This window comes from Chrysemys picta, chromosome 6 (genome assembly GCF_011386835.1).
Source record: "Chrysemys picta bellii isolate R12L10 chromosome 6, ASM1138683v2, whole genome shotgun sequence".
In the NCBI taxonomy this organism is placed as follows: domain Eukaryota; kingdom Metazoa; phylum Chordata; order Testudines; family Emydidae; genus Chrysemys; species Chrysemys picta.
In genome coordinates, this window is record NC_088796.1 from 89,764,811 (window position 1) to 89,785,562 (window position 20,752).

Below are 20,752 nucleotides of genomic sequence, written 5' to 3' on the forward strand. Positions count from 1 at the left end.
TCTTTTTATAAATTACATTTTTTCCTACAGATTTCACAGAGGGAATCTCCTTTTTAATCCACTTAAATTATTTTACAAAATGCTTTCAATATATATTAAAAAATGAACATCTCTTGAATTTCTCAGACATCATGGATTTGGAGACGGATCATTCAGTCACTGTAACACTGTGTGACTGTATAGCATTATTTGTCAGGTGCATGTCACTGTTTTAGCTACATACTTTTTGACAGATCTGAATAGTCAAATAACTGAAGCAAATGGCCCAGTTCAATGGTGTCACTGAAGTTACACTTGTTTAACAGTTTTTCTGCCTGTTTTATTGATCCAACAGTGTCCTTGGCTAAGGCCCCAATTCAGAAAACCTCTTAAGCACATCCATCATTATTCCGCAGTACGTGTGTGCTTAACTTTAAGCATGTACTTGGGTGCTTTGCTGAAGAGGGATGGTTTGCTTAATCAGAGCCTAATTGAACTGCCAAATTTACTAATGAAGTATCTACTTCAGCTGCAGAAGTTGGCACTCTATATGCATTAGCCATTAGGCTGCACATTTCACGTTAGCTCGTTCCACACTGCTTTGCTAACCAAAATGCATACTTCAGTTCGGATCTTTCTCTTTTAACAAACTTCCAAAAGCACGTTTCACGGGATGAATTTTCATACAATAGGCTGTTCAAGCTACACAGTTCACAAATTAAGGACCAGAACTTACAATGCTTTTTTTCATGTCAGTCATCCCATTCACAGCAGTGGGCATCCTGGTGTGAGTAAGCAGTAATCACGCTAGGGTGACCCAGACAGCAAGTGTGAAAAATCAGGACAGGGGGTGGGGGATAATAGGAGCCTATATAAGAAAAAGACCCAAAAATCGGGACTGTCCCTATAAAATCGGGACATCTGGTCACCCTAAATCACGCAAATAAGTAGTGCAAGATCACACACTGTTCTGAGTAGTGAAATGTAATTGGACCCGGAACATTTTGCTGAAAATATAACAACTTTCTGCTTTTCTCTTTTACTAAGTGAAAAGAATCAATTTTGTGCAGATCAGCACTGTTTCATGAATGTCAATCTGGATAATGGTGATCTTTTAGGTTCACTTTTACAAAAAAAAAAATGGAAAGGAGATTAATTTCTTTTTGGTTTTGAACTTTCCATGGGGCAAGGAAAACAATTTTTAAGGCTGAAGACTTCAGTCTTTGGAAGCATTTATTCCATTTAGATAAAAACTAAATAAATTAGTGGCCTGCTGAGAACCCAGATGAACAGCAGGTGGTAAACATTCTAATTTCAACCAAATTTATTTTGTGTTACATTTTTTGTGCTGGGCAAAGGAAATATGCAGCCAGATTATTAGCAAAATGTGTAGGACTCAAACTGTGATGGTCTAAAATGCAAAAATCTGCTGCCCAGTTGAAGAAAAGTGAAGCATAACTACTGGCGTGCGTAACATTTCCTTCACTGAAGTCTGCAGGACAATCAAGAAGTCATGCACCCTGTGTGGTGATGTATCCAACCAAATCAGCTGTATAAAAATATGCAGTTGAATCTGAAAATATCTAGCCTGACCATAAAATATATAAATATCTTCTGAGTTAAACACACAATTTGATTGGAAAAAATATAAATATATTTCCTTCCTTATATCCCACCATGTTAGTTGAGGCTCACTGGAACATCTTGGCTGTCAGTGTCTGAATATGCTAATTTTGGCAGCATGGTGTTCTCTGTTAAAGATTCCCACCTTTGGAAACACGTCGATCAGTTGAGTCCAAGTCTGACAGGTTCAAATCATGCAGTGAGGCTTTTCCATTTCATTAGGCTTTGACTGAACATTGTTTGGATTTGTTGCTATTTTGTTTTCAGTTTAGTTGGAGGATTAGGCCAGGATGTCTTTTATGAAGGGCAAAATGGTTTATAAATTTTGAGCTCTGCATTTTTAATAATTATTATTCTATGGTGCCTGGGCTTGGGGCCTAGCTTGCTAAGAAACTGCCTCTCTCTGTGCAACAGCATCACCACTGTGACTAGCAGAGACCCTCAAGCCCGCTTGTTTAAAATGGAGATGTCTGCTGGCATCTTATTTTCTGTAAGGGGTTCTTCCTCCCCACTTAGACCAACAGAGTTTGGATTTGTTAACCTGTAAGGGGTGTTGAGAAGCCTGTCTTTTCCTCAGACCTTTAGTGAGCAGGAGGGATGTTGGATATGGTGTAACTAGATGTGGGAGGTTATTAATGATTATTCATTATTACTACTTTGGGCAGTACTGTTGACTGCTGGTGGTTTGATCTGGACTGTTCATTCATTGGGGTTCGGTTTTGTTTTCATCTTGGTGTGTGTGTTAAGTTTTGTAAACATGCCTAGAGCCATCAGTATGTGTGGGGATCTCTGCAAGAATGGAAGATGAGAGCCGCAGCAAATAGGTTTGCTGTTGTTATAGGTGCAGGACTGGGCCTAGATCACATTAAGCATGACTTAGCCTTTGTTCAGTGCCCTGATCATGGAGGAAGAGCCTGAAGGAGGAACTGCAATTCAGACTCACAATTCCTTCTCTGCTCTCCCATTGCTCCTAGGGGGAGTAATTTACTACAACCCTTTATTCGGTGTCGCATACTCCCCACTTCTTGTGCTGGTGTTCAGCTCTGCTGGCCAGCATGTTGGCTTAGCTCCATCTCTCTATGTGTCCTCCCTGCTCACCCACTTAATCAGAGTTGTACCAGTCAGGTACAACCAGTCAGATTTGCCAATCTCAAACATTCAGCAGCCAGGCCACCCAGAACCATGAGACTGGCTTTAAAATCCTGAGATTTAAAAAATAATAAATATTAAGATCTTTTCATTTGCCTTTCTCCACAACCAGGAGGGCTAGAAACTTGCTTTTTTTAACTTAAACCCAAAATGATGACTTGACTCCAGGAGCTGGGGCTTTAAGAAGAAACACCAAAAATCACAAGAGTTGGCAACACTCCTTGCTCTCTCTCCCTGATTCCGGACTGGAGCTACAGATTGTAAACTAATTTTTGCTGGTTTTACAGATTTGCAAAATCAGTAGCAATCAGTTTACAGTAATTATTTCTAACAACGGGCATGCAGCAGCAGCAACACTCCTTAACAGAAACCAACTGGATGGGTGAAAACAATTCATAGCAAGGATGTGGACAGCTTCTTTTGCACTAAAACAAACGGTTCTAGTGTATTTTTCCAGATTTATCCAGTGGAATCTGAATTAAGGCACATACAGATAGAACAATGTTACATTAATGACATTTGAGCTAAGTATCATAACTATTATTTTTCACTGGAGTCTACCCTAACCCTGCCTTATTTTTCAATATTCTATTATCAAAAGAAGATGATATTTAATTTGTTAATCGGTTCAGATTAAACATTTCATTTTAATCTGATGAAGCACAAGCTTGTGTCATTATTTTATTTACAAATAAAAATGAATCCCATTATGTCACTCAGATTTTTGCCTAATGTATACATCCTAACTTCCACACTCAGGCATGTGCACTTATATGTACATCACAGCAGTACACACCTACAAGAGGAAAATGATGATTGAGTGATTAAGAAAGGCATCAGAAATATCCTGACACACCATGAGCTATCCATATGAAGGACACCGATTTCCTCATGTTTTCTAAAGCAAACCTGGCTTTGTGTCTTAGCCATTAGCACAAATATCCCGGGGATAAACCACACACGAACTAGTTAACACCCCTACCAAGAATGTCATTTCGCGCAGGGCCGGCTCCAGGGTTTTGGCCACCCCAAGCAGCCAAAAAAAAAAAAAAAAAGGCGCGATCGCAATCTGCGGCGGCAATTCGGTGGGAGGTCCTTCGCTCCGAGCTGGAATGAGGGACCGTCCGCCGAATTGCCGCCGAATAGCTGGACCTGCCGCCCCTCTCCGGAGTGGCTGCCCCAAGCACCTGCTTGACAAGCTGGTGCCTGGAGCCAGCCCTGATTTTGCGATAGTGAGAATGTCTTTAAAAAAATAACTGCAGAAAGGAGGATTGTAACTATAAGGCATTTGAATTAGCTGGTATGAGGAAACTCAAGTCAGTGGAGTTACTTCAGATTTACACTGTTGTGACTGAGGCCAAGATTTGGTTCAGGAACCTTTACACAAGAAACCAAGAGCAAAGATCAAATTTTTCACAGTTACATGGAAGCAACTACAGTGATATCCATGGAGTTTTCCTGGGGGTAACTCATGGCAGAATTTGCCTCTTCCAGTCCCAAAGTTTACTTCAGGGCAGTGTCTTATCCAAGCAGTGGGATAATTCTGCCCTAAATCACAACCCTTGCAATCTCATTGGTATTTTATGCATCTCTGGTCCTGAACTTTTATCTTTCACATTACTATCAACAAGGCAGTGTTATTTACTGTGAGAAGTTCCACCCTTAATCGTTAAAACATAACAATAATAGTCTGATATATTCCAAGTACTGAGCAGCTCGCTAAATGACGATTTAACAAATTCAATAGCTATGCACTACTGAATTGATAGGCTTCAGCTTTTCAGTCCTATCTCAACAGCTTTGGTGTGTCAGTTTGGTAACTTTAGCAGCCATGCCTGATAGTTGAATGCTAATCTTGGAAAAGTCCTGGTCTCAATGAAGGGGCCAAATAGATTGAGGTTTACGATGTCCTGCTAGAATTAGTAAAACTCACAAGACACAAAAAATGACCTTTATAGCACGGCTAGCCATTGCGCCTGTGAGGTTTTAGACAGTATAGTTGGTGCCAAGTAAGGATAATCTCTGGAAGGTTTGCCATCTATGTGAGTGTCCTACACTGAAGATTACTTCACTCGAATGTCTGGCCTCATTTCTGATAGTGACATTTGAAAGTCCCATTCCCAAGTGAGACGATTACAGGGTGCTCCCCGTTCATTGCAACTTTGTTTAAAATGATCTCATGCCAAAGATCATTTTGTCATGTCCAGGCTCTGAGTGCTCTCACCCAGTTAGCCAGGTACCTACAAACAAAAAGGGCTGATACTTGACTTTAGTTTAAGTAGAAGCAGGTGAACAAATTTGGTTCTCCTTAAGGTACTCAGTGCATCACAGAATGCAAAAATTCCAAGTGGAAACCCTCAGGCCTTCTGCAGTGGCAGATCAGCCAATAAAGGCAGGTCCACCTGGGGGAGAAGAGCGGGGAGCAGTTTGCCCAGGCCCCCTGTTTGAGAGGGCTCCCAAACCGAGTGGCGGAGCAACTTAGTGCACAGGGTCATGATGGAGCAGCAGCAGGGCTTAAATTCAGTTGGAGCTGTCTGGAGCGAAATTCCAGTAAATATTTTTAAACTCTTGGGGCTGACTCTCTGAGTCCCAATGCCTCCCGTGGGGGGCTCCAGGAAGTACTCTTTGAGAATTTAAGTCCTGAGCATCAGCCAAGTCAAACCAGTTCACAATGCCTGGAGCAGAGAGCTGGGCCCAGCCCTACCAGACAGGAGATGCTGCAGGATGAATGCCTCTCCAACCATCACCCTCGCACAACCTGCACTCCAAGTGGTAATTTCTTTGGAAGAATGGAGGCCCTGTGTCAGTTATTGTCACGGGCCCTTCAAAATCTCTATGTGACCCTGAATAGAAGGCAGAGGAACCTGAGGCCAGCAGTAGGTGAGTGTTCATGCCATGGCAGGATGGGGGTGCGAGATGGGCAGAAGTTAGAGTTGAGTCCTGTGGGCTTGCTGGACAGCCAGAGGAAAATGGATGTTTAACCATGGATGGCTGGAATGGGAAATATCACATAGGCATGGATGAGGGAGGGAGGGTAATTTTCAATTGTCTATCAGTACATTCAGTGAATGTCTAGATAAGCATCCAGAATGAAATCAAGGCCAGGATTTCACCTCCACACTTTTGGGTGCTTATTGAAACTAAACCTCACCAGTTCTGATTTTTCATCTTGAGTGACTGCACCAAGAAGGGAAGGGAGCACTATCATGTCTAGTCTCCTCATTTCCAGACTTTTAGATGCTGGTTCTTCTCAGGAATGATTTTTTTCAGTGGCAGAAATGCTGATTTTTTGGTGATGGAATTTCAAATGGGATTTATTATGATTGCTATTTTTATAAACACACACACACTTCTCAGAGTTAGTGTTGGAGCTCTGTCTACGGGATTAGGTATTTGACAAGAGGTTAAAACATCACTTAAATGGAGAACGAAAAAACAAACTCCACTTGCAATTCACTGCAAACATGCTCCTTCAAATTCCATTTAAATATAGCATTAGTGTTGGAAAGTGATTCCACTTAGCCCCCAAAAATGCAGCATAAAAAATATGAATCACACAGGGTCCTGCATGACAATCATTTTTCATCATGACAGTCATTGACCGGGTGTCTAATACTTAGACGACAGCTGTATTTAGGCTGGATATGGAGTAAACATAAATGTTAATTATTTTACTTGAGATGAGAAACCAGATGACATTTTGAGCTGGTATTACTGTAAACAGGAAAACGGTATGAGAGCTTTACAGCTTATAAAAATATCAAAAATACAAATCAGGAGGAGGTTTGCAGATCGCAGAAAGACAAGTGCAACACTGTAATAAAAAGTGAGTGAATGAGACAGAGAGAGAGTGTGTGAAATTATTCATGGGAAGACCGTTTTTGTCTCAGACAATTCAAATTACCCTCTTTATTGGACATGCTTAATGTGCTAGAAGAGACCAGATTTGTCTTGATTATATTGTGCTATAGTAGTTTACCTGGTTCTCTTTGTTTAAAATAATAAAAACCCAAATATCTCAGACACTGAGAACATCAACGCAGTGTAGCAGAACGTGGAATGACCTGATGTACAGATCTCCACCTTCCTCATCATTCAAATCATATCATGCATAGTAATGTGAAGACTTAAACCCTCATTCTCTACACATTTACACACATGCTTAATTTTTTCCCTGTGAGTAATTTCATTAGAGTCAGTGATATTACTCACAATGTGCAAAATCAAGTACATGTTTAAGGGCACGTCTACACAGTGGAGTTATGCATACTGGGGTGGGAGGTGTTTCAAATAGGCACTATACTAAAGCATGCTAGGAAACTTTTAGTGTGCACCAGCAAAGTCTACACAGACCAATTAATGCACAACACGTCAGTGCACTTTAGAAATCACCCCTGCATAGTGCGTGTTGCTGCTCTAGTTAAGGCCTCAGTAGAAAAGACCTGAGTCTTTTCAGGATCAGGACCTGAGATTGTTGACTTACAACTTTTACTGTAGTTAGTGTTGTTCAATTGTGATGCAATGCTTCTATAGCTGAGCTCCAACCTCCTATTCAACTCAAATGACCTCTTTGTTTCGGAACAGAGCACATACATTTTTTAAACATTTTTGTTAAAGCCAGAGACTTTACATGCACGGAAGTTTGCTTTCAGAAGAACAATTAAAATGTGTTTTAACGTAGCTGGGGGCAGGAGTACAAGAGCCTAATATTCATACACTTGATCCTTTATGTAACTTTGTAGATGGCATGAGGGCACATTGCTCCAGTTGTAATCCCCTAATGAATTCTATTTTTCATAGGAATTGAGTTCCCAATCACAATACACATATACAATGTTCTCCTTATGCTTATCAAGTACAAAAAAATTATTTCAGCATACTGTATATGGTATATCAGATTATTTGGAGATGTATTATTATACAATAATTCTATATAAGAAAATAACATTAAGAGAACATTAAGATTGCATGAATACAAGCCAGAAAGTGTCAAAAGTTGGTGTTGCCAAGGCACCCTGACATTCTGCGGTAGATTGTGCTTAAGTGCACAATGTGGAATTATCTCAGGGTTTCACAGTGCCCTGGTCTTAGGGTGACCAGATAGCAAATGTGTAAAATCAGCATAGAGGTGGGGTAATAAGTGCCTATATAAGAAAAAGCCCCAAATATTAGGACTGTCCCTATAAAATTGGGGCATCGGTCACCCTACCTGTTCTCAGCCTTTCTACTTGTTAAAAAACACACAGCGATTGGAGGAGGGTTCCTATTACACTCTGTAAACTGTCTAAGGTTTAAGGCAAAAGACCCAGCTTGTGCATCCACACTAAAATTTTTGCTGCATAGTTAAATCAATTACATGCATCAATACACAATGTAGCATTCCTCAACCACACACATGGGGCCCGATCCAAAGCCCAATGAAGTCAATGGGAGTCTTTCTACTGACTTCCATTGGAAATGGATCAGACAGCCTATGAATTTAAGGAAAAGCTTATACAAAATCTATTGGGCATGTCAAGTGTACAATGTATTAAGGTTCATAACTTGGTCAAATGAGAATAATTTTTATTGGAACACTTAAAGGCATTTGTCATCAATATGGGCCCTTTCTACCACAATTTTCAACCTCTGTTTAAGACTGTTCAAAAAAAAAAAAAAAGATTGCTTTTTTTTTTTAATAATGAGGAAAGTAATTTTTTCTCATTCTTCTCATGCTACAAAACCATTTTTTGCTGAAGCATTAAAAAATCCCTAGGGACCAAGCCACAACAATTTCAGTCCAAAAGGTAAAAGTTTGAGATAGCTATAAATGACTGAAAATTGTGAATTAGAATGGAAATCACTAAGAAACTCTGATTATAGCAATTACTGCCTCACCTGCTATAATATGTTAGTGTCAGTAGTTATCCACAGTATTTGTGGATGACCACAATATATTTATTATTTGCTGTACTATTATATTTAATGTTTCAATAACAGCCTCCCCCAACTTTTAAAATGTTCATTTGCAAAACTAATATTTGTTTTGGAGATCAGTAACAGAAGCCTGGCGTGCTTTTTGAACCGTTCACTTCGTATGCCTCCAACCTGAGTGACTGAGAACATGTATGTGACAGTTAAACTTACTGTTCATCTGTGGTGAATACAAAACCTAGTGCTTCATCTTAAATATTAAACACCTTTTTTTAAATATAAAGCCTGAACTATACAAATAAAGCAGAAGAATAAAAGTTGTCACCCTCTAATCTCAACACTATTTTAGCATTACTTTTAAATATATATATATTTCAAAGTGAATTTACATTCATAGCCACAACACAAGTAATTTGATAACAGAATGTATATAACGATACTATGCAAATATTGACTTCTGGTTCTGGCCCAAAGCAAGATTAGTCTTTTCTTGAGAATACACTGGGTCAAATTCATATTAGGTGCAATGGCCAGATCCAAAGGCCATTGAAATCAATGGAAAGTCTCTCAGTGACTTCAGTGAACTTTGTAGGCTTTCTGTGCAGCTGTCTTAATTGACTCCTCACACGGGCTGAATTTGGCCTTTTGGCTTTGACAGATGTAAAGCAGTTCATCCCATGTACCAATGTCCTTAATCACTTGAATACATTTTAACTCCCCCTCCCCCACTACCCTTGCAAGTTACATCATTACCCCATTAGTTCGAGTAAAGAAACCCAGCTCATGGCTGAGAAAAATAAATGACCAAAATACATATAAACATCTGTACTTACATGTGTCTGGCTTGAGCTGACTGTTGGTGATTCCAAAGTACTGGGGGTTTTCAATGACAGGAATCTTTGTCATTCCAATGATGACAGCATCTGGGCCGCCCTCAGAAGAGGATGGAGTGTTACTCCCATTCGAAATGTGATGGAGGGGACTTGCCGAATCATCATCATTGCTGATAACTGAAGAAGGACCTAGAGTTAGAAACAAAGATTCCCCTGTAACTTGACAAATTTTTCCCCTCCCTCGGTCACCTGCTTTGGCTGACCAATCTTAAGCACAACTAGCTAGTAGCCTTCTTTTTGCTAATTGGCGTTTTTGCCTCTGGGACTTTGTATGCATGATGAGGGAGGTGGAGAACATATTTCATATGGGACTTAAAAAAAAGGCTTCGTTTGGTGACTCCTTTATATGCACAAGGATCATCGTTCCATAGAGGTAACCTCTAAAGCACTCAGATACTATGACTACGAGTGTGTTATAAGTACCTATATTGGTAGATTACATAGACTTGATAGGACTACATCCAATATAGTAGGAGAAATATCAAAATGCTGTGAACTCTTCTGTTGTTTCCAGCAATAAGTTATAACCTGTATTCATTGCTTGTTTGCATTAGTCCCTACTCAGAACATACAAAAGTAAGGCCTTTAAAAACAAAGCTGAGTGATGTTTTCCCTTGTCATGGCCTTATTGCGAGACAGGATATGTGTGTGAGATGCATTCTCCCTGAGGAGGGAGGTTGTCTGAATTCTTTAGGACTAAGAGGGTTAAGACAACATTCAGAGCCCAGTGGACATGTAGGACCAACTCCTACCCTATGCCTCAGATGCACTGTGGAGTCACTGTGCAAGGGCTGTTCCAACCCAATGGAATATTTCATTCCCCTTGGCAGCCTGTCAGAACCCAGTATGAGAGTGGCCACTTCTGTTTTGTTCTCTTTGCACTTTATTAATTATTATTATTACAATTAAGCCACAGCAACTGGTGAGATAAAAAGTGATAGGATTAATTGTTATGCAAATTGAGCACTTCTCAGGTGGGTTTAAGGGGCTTTGATCTAATATCTCACAGCCTATGCAAGGTCAAAATAAGTAACAAGTAACCCAGGAGCTCTCATGATTTACAGCTTAATTGCTCTCTTCCCTTTAATTCTATGTATGCAACCCAAGCTCAGAAAGAAGATCCAAGTCACTAATAAACCTTGGCAGCATTTTCCCTACTCGTCCCAGTAAAGAGCCAGCGACAAATTCACGTTTTCAAATGGTTTATTTTATGCGATTCTCCTCTCATGACTGGCTCACAGTATCATCATAAAGACATCTTTATCATTCCATGAGATAGCTCATAAGTAGGGGATGGATTTGGAGATCCCATTAGGAATTCCACCTTTAAATAATCTGACATAGCAATTTCGAGGGTTCAGCTGCAGGAACATCCCTGTCTCTCTCCCCCTCCCCCCAATTAAAACCCTGATTCTGGTTTAGCAGTCCATAAAGGAAACCATTTTATTGTTTGAAAAAGTAGTTTTCTCCTAGCCTGAAACACGAGCGGTAATTTTTCAAATGCCTTTCACTTTGCTGGGAAGTCACAGTTGACAACGTTAAGCAATGCATCTAGATCTCTGCAATTTATCAAGTGAAGTATTAATACTGATGCTGTATTTGTCATTACTGAGTTCTCAGATCCTTAGAAGATGAATGCTACTAGCAAAGCTACAAGGATTATGCCTGTTTTTTGGCGAAGATTTTTATATAATGAAGTCCAGAACACAGCAAACAGTTAGGAGAAAACATTCCTTGAGATGGTATATTAGCTACACATATAATGTCACAACATTATTTGATGTGTGTTTGGGTTTGTGTGTGCATCTGTGCTGCTATAAAACATCATGAAAATGTAGAGAAGAACAAGAAAAGCCTTGCTAAAGTTTTCTAGAAAAAAACACTCCTGAGTCTCATGTCTCTGAACATCTCAAGTTGATGTTACCACTAAGCTGGCAGACAAATAAAAATTTTTTTATTTTTTTTTATTTTTACTTTTTACTTTTTTTATTTTTACTCAAAAATGCAGTCCTTTTTATATTAATGTATCTTTAGTGTGAAGGGCCACATCTATTTTATTAGAACAGCTTGTAAGCTTTCTTAGACATATAACTTAATAGAGGCACTTCTAAGTCCTCTGCAGCCTCTGATTAGCATGAGAAACAAATCCCTTTGTCATTTGTTCATTCCTCGCACGTATACAGGATTGGAAGGAAGGAGTGTACATTACACATCTATAGGAATGTAAGCAGAATAGTGAAAAGGAAGGCAACCTGCTAATCACATCAATTTTGCACTGATCGGGACTCTGGCATCCAGTTTTATATGGTAGGCCAGTTTTGAATTATTTTTTAAGCACGTTGCAAGGCATTGTGGTTAAAATGTGGCTGCTTTCTTCGTAAATGAGGTTACTAAACTAAGCCAACTAATTAAACTGATCCTCTGTGTTATGCCAATTAGATTTCAAATCATTTCTGATATATTTGAGCAATACCTAAAATATGAGGGTAAATGCTAGACCACAGTGATGTGTTATGATCTACTTAATTTGTTATTAGTCCACTTAATCAAGGAAACCTTTTTATACATTCAGTACAGGGAACTGACTGTAAATTACAACTCCTAATAAGCGCACTATATTTACTAATTAGAAAAAAGATAAAACAATGGCCTTTGCTTAATTTTAAAATACCCATTTCAGTTTTCTACATATCTGTTATATAATTAAAACATCCACCATCCAAGAGATGGCAAGTTTTTTACATATCAGGAGACAAATAAACTTACACCAATTCAAACATCCACTTCATCAGGGTTTATTCACATTTATCAGTGTGATAAATGTGAATAAACAGGTACACAAACTGTTTTGTTGCTTGCTTATTTGACAGACTGTTTTACATGAAGTTACATTCCATTTCCGCAATGCACTGACTTAATTACATTACAGTCAAAGTCTAGCACTGCAGCTGACACTTCACTGTAGCAGTTTTCATTGTTGCATTTCCAGAATGCAATTTGAATGCGACCACTCCGAGCTGGCAAGAAACTGGAATGGCTCTTTCATGAATCATTTATCCAGAGCACAAATCGAAGGGTAATTTCTTAAACAGTGTCTAAGTACTGTCTCATCCTGATTAAATGGGGTCACCTAAAATTACTTGTCAAAGGCAGAATGAGCAGGGCAACCATTTGCTGACACCTATTATTGATTTTGCTTTCTCAAATCCAACATTGGCTTCGTACAGAAAGAAAATTTTAAACAAAATGTCTCCAATGGAAATGAAATTCATTGGCTGTCAATAGCCACCACTTCAAGGGACAGTTGCAGCTTTTAAGAAAACTCCAAAGAAACAGGGGTTTTCTCCATTCCGAAATGTTCTGCCTAACATCCTCACTGGGTTTTTTTTAAGAATATATTTCTTGTCTTAAGAAGATGGAAGACGGAGCCAGATAAGAAACAGCTGTCTGCTTTGGAGAAAAATGACGAGAAAATATATCTTACAGGACTGAGCCTCTCTCTCTTTATTCATTGTGAATTGTCTGTGCACAAGAGAAAACATGTAGCATGGATGCAAGCACATTACCCATTTGCTATATGCACATAATTTCCAAGATGTAAGCATGTGGGAAGATTTAGGGAAAATAATTCTTTTCTAAGCTGACATTCTGTGTGTGTGTGCGGGGGGTGGGGGGAATGAGCCAGATTGTGACTGCTCCTCATGAGATGCATGAGGGTGGGAGGGTACAAGGAGCTTCTCTGCTCCCTGCTGTGTACCCCACAGAAGGACCAGAGACAATCACATTATCAAAAAGGGGGAGGGGAGGAAGCAGGGCCATAGCTCACAACCACACACTCTGCACTGGGAACATGGGTATAAGGTTGCACCATTCGGTGCAATCCTCTGGTGCCCCTTGGAGCTTCCTGATGCACAATCCCTCTCCAACTTCTCCTTGGGACAGTGCATTTCTGCGCTGTCCCTTATAGTGGCTAGTGCCTTACAGGAACAATTAGGTCCAGACTGGTAATTTTATCCTGATATTTTTTTCTACAGGGTTGTAACTGTATTTTCCTTAGATTTCAAAAAAAATGTTCTTATAGAATTATATTTTAAAGTACTTTAGATATTCTGACCAGGATAAATACTTTCATGATCATACTATAAGAATAAAGAGATTTTTTTCTGCTGCCCCATTGTTGTGAAGCAAAAGAGCGGTAATGGATTTTTAATATGAATTCCACTGGACTCTAGTCACACCATGATTTCTTGGTGTTGGCCTCTGGCTCTTTTCTTGCTCCATTTCTGACTTCCTGTGGTACTTAGCCTCTTGGCTTTGGAGATATGTCTGGCTATTGACTGCCATTGAAGTAATGCATATTACCTTCCCACATGTTAGAAGATGAAAAGAGGTCCAAATTAAATAATAGCCTAAGAGTGACTCAGCTGAGCATGCTCAGACAAGAACACTGATGCTAGCACACAGGAGGGGAGAAGCTCACAGAGGCTGAATTAGAAAAACACTGCAGCAGATAAATCTCAAAGGCAAGAACATATGGTTTTGGTTTACACCTGGCACGGCCTTGCTGAAAGACATTTTCAGGCTTTGGATCAGATGGTCACAAACAATCCCTTATGTTCATCTACTTCCATCCATTGATCTTGGTTAGAAGACAAATGATGTATGATATGTGCACTTAAGGTACGTCTACCCTGCAATTAAGCACCCATCGTTGGCCCAGGTCAGCTGACTTGGGTTTGTGGGGCTGCAGGGCTGTAAAACTACTGTGTGGACATTCAGGCTTGGGCTCCAGCCCGAGCCCGAATGTCTACAGCCCTGCAGTCTGAGCCCCACGAGCCCGAGTCAGCTGACCCAGGCCAGCTGCAGTCATGTCACAGTGTAGATGTACCCTTGTTGTCTGCTGTGCTTCACAATTTAGCAGGGATAACATGTTCAAAGCCTAGTGCTTCTCTATGTCCCACATATGAGTATAACAGAACCCAGTGTTGGTCATTTGGAGTTATATCCCTTTGACTGGTTCCTTACTTCAAAAGATCATTTTGTCTTGACCTCTTTAATATTCACTCTTCGTAGTTCAGTTTGTCTCCTGGCTTCATGCTGGACTGATATAGAATGGCCTACAGAAACAAGTCTGCAATGAGAACTTTTATGTTTTTTAGATAGATAGATAGAAACCCAAAAGTAATCTCAATGGGCCAAATTCTCTGCTGGTGTAAATGTTTGCCATTCTATTGTTTCCTGTTGACACCAATAGAGAATTTGGCTCAATGTGCTTCCTTTATGACCACTACAAGGCAACCAATATTTTTGGCTTTGCAGCGAGAACTGCCTGAATTTTCCATGGATTTCTTTCCTCCTGTGTTCAGGTACTGGATCCCTTTGTCACATACATCAGTATTCATGCCAGCAGGTGAGATCAAGTGTGAGGAAAAATGTTCTGTTATGGGCTGAGCTCCCTTTCTTTTGGGGGAAACTATAAAAGTAAGGTAGGGGTGCCCAATGTGCAGGGCATGATCCCCAGGGGGGTTGCAAACTAGTCCTTTTTCTTGCAGATAGCCCTGAAAATACTGTAGCATCAGGGGCATCTAAAGGAATGAGGCCAGAACACATTATCAAAAAGAATCCAGCACACTTGAATGCAGCCAGAGCTCTCACCCAATAGTGCCCGCCTCCCCTAGAGCTGGAAACCAGTGGCTCCACCTCCCAAAACACAAACAAATAAACCAAGTAAGCAAATAAAACCAACCAAACCACCCTACCCCATGCAGGGGTTTTACCCTGAGAAAGGAGAAGATCTAGAGACTCTATGATGTCTGCTAGAGATTTTGCTTTTGCGAGCGATTTTGTATGGAAGATGCTGAAATACAGTGATGGGCAACTGTATGAAACACTAAGGTAAAAGTTAAATAAAAGAGAATGCTTTGTTTCAATGGCCATTCCACGACCTCTCTCAAATCATCCCACCTGCACCCCAGCTGTTGGGGAGGGGAAGCCTGTTACAATATAAACCAATTGTCACTAATGTTGAGATTTTGTCTTTGTGATATTAAAAGAAAAATCACAGGTTATTAGCAGTCTTCCCTGGAAGACTGAGGGCTGTTTTGGAGACCCATGACACTTCCAGCCAGGGGAAGCTTTTAGGGGAAGCTTAAACAAAATACCCTAAATCAGAAAGTAGACTGCTAGATAATATCGGCTTAACACCTTTGAATATCAGATCACTTGTTTATTAGGCTTTCATGACTCTGTCTTCTCCTGTTATCTCTCATACCTCTCTACTTGCTCAGCATTTGTTTGGAGGATCCTCTAACTCCCTTCATGGCTTAGCCCTGCCCTACCTGTTATCTTGTTCACTGTACACAGCCCTCAACACTTGCTCTGCCAATGATGCCAGCCTTTATAGCCTATTTTGTCACATTTTCCAACAGGCACCTTTGTACTTTCTCCCATGCAATCCCCACCCCCAATACCTGGGAAGAGCTCCTTGTAATAATCTGTAAAACCACTACATTAGCCTCCTTCAAACTCCCCTGTGCTGTGATGCCTGATAATTATTAGAGCCAGTAAATTATGGCTTTGTGGTTGAAGTCATGTTGTTACAACAGGGATGGATTTCGCCCATACAAGTATCATGTGAAGAGAACAATTAATATAAATGAGAGAGAGAGGCGGTCATGCTTGCAAAGATCCTTCTGTATGACTCTTATGCTGGTGCATCAATTCCATGGTTCCTTCATAAGATCTGGGGTGACTTCTCACCAGATCTTGCACTGGTATTGGCTCATGTTACTTCAAGCCCTTGTTTCCATAGGAAACGTAAGCAATGGCTTGCAGTCAAATCAACCTGTGTAGAGACGTATTAATGGTACTGCATTACCAGGCAAAAGCAGGACATGAATGCATGTCACCACTGTAACATTAGCTTTCCCTTTCACTGATTTTGTTCCTGTATTGATTCTTCCCTTTTTTGTGTATTTTTAAGTATTAAATACATGGCTGTCAAAAAGCACTTACGCAAGTTTCTTTTCCCCATGAGACTCCCATATTTGCTGTAGATTCTATGAAGTGTTTTTTTCTTCCTGATTAACAGGCAAGATTCATGCTTCAGAGAGAGCAAAGACTCAATATTTCCTGTTATTAAACTAGCATGCAAGTTCGCCAAAGCATATACCCCATGGCCAGCAGATTTATTAAACCAGTGTGCAAGCTTCTCGCCAGAGCATACACCCCATTTTCAGCTGACTTTCTGAATCCCTATCTCACCTTCTACTCCCTCTGTTCCATTATCCTGTAGTCAGTGTTCAGCAAGGTTATCCACCCAGGTACTACATTCCCTATTCTGAATGTTCCCTCCACATATTTAAGTTCAACAAGTGTAGGCAAACTCTGAAGCAACAATGATCTCAAATAATGTTTAAGTAATTCTATTAGAGTGAATAAGAGAGCACAACAGAATAGAAAGTAATAGAATTACATCAACATTGTTTTATATGATTGCTGTCTTATATGCTGCACTTTGAATACAGGGAATTGAATTAAAAGGCATAAATAGACCAGAAAGAAAACTAGTGTTTAAGATACAAGACAAGTTGAACAGGTCACCCCAAATCAAACCTGTTTAGCACTACCTCAGAGGAGTGCAGCTACTTTCAGTGAATTCAGACACCATTAGAAATCTGTTTAGTGTGACTTCAGTGAAGCTTTTTCTGTATAGATGCTTAACCTTTTACTGTACTAATGGCACTGCTAAAGGTCCTACCGCATACCATATGGCTGCCCCAGCATTTATGGGGCAGTGGCAGGCCTCCTTCCTTGCCCCCCAGCCTAGGCTTGTATAATTCAACAGCATGCGTTTCCTATCCCCCTAAATGCCTGATCCACAGAATATGATGGACTCTGTTACCGCTCCCAGCTGGAGAGTCTATTTCTTTAGCTCAAGCTATAGTGACTCATGCTTTCAACTCTAGAGATCCCCAATTCAATCTAATGTTGGCAAAGATATCAGCCACCATATTTCCACAAAGGAAATACACATTATGGGACTCCTTTTGGTCTCTGAGTACCAGAGAGAGGTTGCCAGAGCTTTTGCTGTCAGCAGCAGCACCACCACCACCACTGAAGGGCACGTCTGAATGGTGTCATTAGCATGTCTGTTGCCACGCCCCCAAACTTCACTGTCAAGCAAGCATTTGGAGGCAATATATGCTACCCCTTTTCAAAAGGTGAAGGAAGTGCTGGCAATCAGAGCACCTCTGGAGACCTTATGCATGATCCAATCCTACACAGGCACAATGCCTCCCTCCATCACTGCTGAAACAGTGGATGTCCTCTACGCCGGCCCCCAACATGTATGGCTCTGTGCCATAATTAGGTTCTAGACACTGGGGTTTGTGGCTCAGAAGAGTTATAGTTGGCAGGTTTATGTATTAACAGGGTAAGTAATTTTCTGCATTGCATATATTAATTGTTTGACCTGGTTTGCACTGAGTAGCTTTAAGCTTACCCTGCATCACTGCTCTTCTGATAGGATGCACAGAGAAAAGCTTTCTAGAGCTGCACAAAATGTCCAAACACTCATAAAAGTTTGATGAATATGCACCTGAGGTTTTAGCACAGATGGGGAGCTGGTGAATCTCCTTTCACCCTTCCATCAGCCTATCTATTCTCCCCCTCTTCACACTCTTTGGATCCTGTCTGCTCCAAAGACATCTAACATACAGGAAGAAATGGGCTGCTCCCAGGATTGTTGAGAAGGCTAGGGTGGGTTGTTTGAGACCAAGAACCCTGGAATACTGTGTGTAATTCTGGTTTCCCATGTTTACGAAAACTGAATTCAAATTGGAACAGGTGCAGAGAAGGGCTACTAGGATGATTCGAGGAATGGAAATCCTACTTTATGAGAGGAGACTCAAGGAGCTTAGCTTGTTTAGCCTAACCAAAAGAAGGCTGAGGAGAGATATGATTGCTCTCTATCAATACATCAGAGGGATAAATACCAGGGATAGGAGGAGTTATTTAAATTAAATACCAATGTGGACACTGTGATGTTGCAGTCTACATAATTTAATAAAAATATGCTAATGAGTGAATATAATGTAACTGGAATATGCTTCATGCAAAAGGTCTCTTGTAAGGTATCATTACAAAGCTTATAATCTACTGAGTGTGATCATCCTTTTTGTATAAATGTATCACTCTTGTATCTGAAACTAGAAATATGAAATATAACTCTGAGAGCCTATTGTAATTATGCAAAGTGTGGGCCATTAATCATGGTTTGGAATCTTGATGACTCCCATTAACCAGGACAATTGTCTGCAGATGGCTCTGTTTTACCTGTAAGTCTTCCAGTATACTTGTGTGCTGGCAAGTGGGCAATGAAGTCTTGCAGTGCCATGTGATCATGTCACCTGAACTGGAATCCATCTTTAACCTGGTGTCTTTCCATTGAGAAGGAGGGGGTGGGAACCCAGAGAGGGACAAAGGATTCCCGCCTTATGCAAAAGATATATAAAGGGGTGGAACAGAATAAAGGGAGGAGAGGAGCCATCATGAGGAATCCCCTAGCTACCACCTGAGCTGGAACAAGAGCTGTACCAGGGGAAAGAATTGTGCCCTGGAAGGTGTCCAGTCTGAGGAAAAAACTTACTGAAGCATCTCTGAGGGTGAGATTATTTGTATTCAGTTTGATTAGACATAGATTTGCGCATTTTATTTTGCTTGGTGACTTACTTTGTTCTGTCTGTTACTACTTCGTACCACTTAAATCCTACTTTCTGTATTTAATAAAATCACTTTTTACTTATTAATTAACTCAAGAGTATGTATTAATACCTGGGGGAGCAAACAATTGTGCATATCTCTCTATCAGTGTTATAGAGGGCGAACAATTTATGAGTTAAAACGGATTTATTTGGGTTTAGACTCCATTTGGAGTTGGGCATCTGAGTGTTAAAGACAGGAACACTTCTGTTAGCTGCTTTCAGGTAAACCTGCAGCTTTGGGGCAAGTAATTCAGACCCCGGGTCTTTGTTGGAGCAGACGGGAGTGTCTGGCTCAGCAGGACAGGGTACTGGGGCCCCGAGCTGGCAGGGAAGGCAGGGGTAGAAATAGTCTTGGCACATCAGGTGGCAGCTCCTAGGAAGTTTCTGTGATCCAACCCGTCACAGACACAAGAACAAATAGATCTAAACTGGCTATCAACAAGTTTAGGCTCAAAATTAGATGAAATTTTCTAATCATCAGAGGAGAGAAGTTCTGGAACAGCCTTCCAAGGGGAGCCATGGGGGCAAAAACCTAACCAGCTTCAAGACTGAGCTTGATAAGTTTATGGAGGGGATGGTATGATAAGACTGCCTATAATGTCACGTAACGATCTGCAACTGCTAGCAGCAAAAATGCCCAATGGACGGAGATGTGACACTAGATGGGGAGGGCTCTGAGTAACTACAGAAAATTCTTTCCCAGGTGTCTGGCTGCTGAGTCTTGCTCACATGCTCATGGTCTAACTGATCACCATATTTAGGGTCAGGAATGAATTTTCCCCTAGGTCAGATTGGCAGAGACCCTGGGGGGTTTTCTCCTTCCTCTGCAGCATGGGGCACAGGTCACTTGCAGGTTTAAACTAGTGTAACTGGTGGATTCTCTGTAACAAAGTCTTTAAACCATGATTTGAGGACTTCAGTAACTCAGCCAGAGGTTAGGGATCAATTTCAGGAGTGGGTAGGTGAGGTTCTGTGGCCTGCAATGTGAAGGAGGTCAGACTAGATGATCACAATGGTCCCTTCTAACCTTAAAATCGATGAGTCTATGAACCAACTTGCAGGACTCAGTTCATGAACCCTGCCAGAATCACACAACTCTATTTTCATCTTTCATTTAGCTGATCAAGTTCTCATTTCATTTTACCTTTCGGCTCAGATAAGAATCAATGTATTTATTACAGTGACATAAGAGGACTAAATTATGTTTCTCTATTTTACTTTGATGCAGAGAAAATGCATTACAGTGACAAATTTTAATCTCTCTCATATATAATAATTTAAGGAACAGGTACTATTGAGGGTAATTAAATAATAGCTATGTTAGTCAGCTTCACAGTACTCAATTTTCAACATTGTTAAGTGTCAAAAGTTCACTCATGCTGATTTCAATGCAATTTCTCCAAAACACACGTTCTTCATGTCACAAGTCTT

The 20,752-nt window shown here is 40.5% G+C and overlaps 1 protein-coding gene across 4 annotated transcripts in view; it reads right to left on the reverse strand.

Annotated features, from left to right (window-relative positions):
• The window catches only part of NTRK2 (neurotrophic receptor tyrosine kinase 2), a 270,677-nt gene that overhangs the window by 103,501 nt on the left and 146,424 nt on the right, over positions 1 to 20,752 (reverse strand). For 3 of the 4 annotated variants that reach the window (XM_042854541.2, XM_065599437.1, XM_042854543.2), the window contains exon 12: positions 9,498 to 9,686. In XM_042854541.2, the coding sequence (XP_042710475.1) occupies positions 9,498 to 9,686 (189 nt within the window). The remainder of the gene's footprint in view (positions 1 to 9,497; positions 9,687 to 20,752) is intronic. The other variant, XM_042854542.2, reaches the window with a different exon arrangement.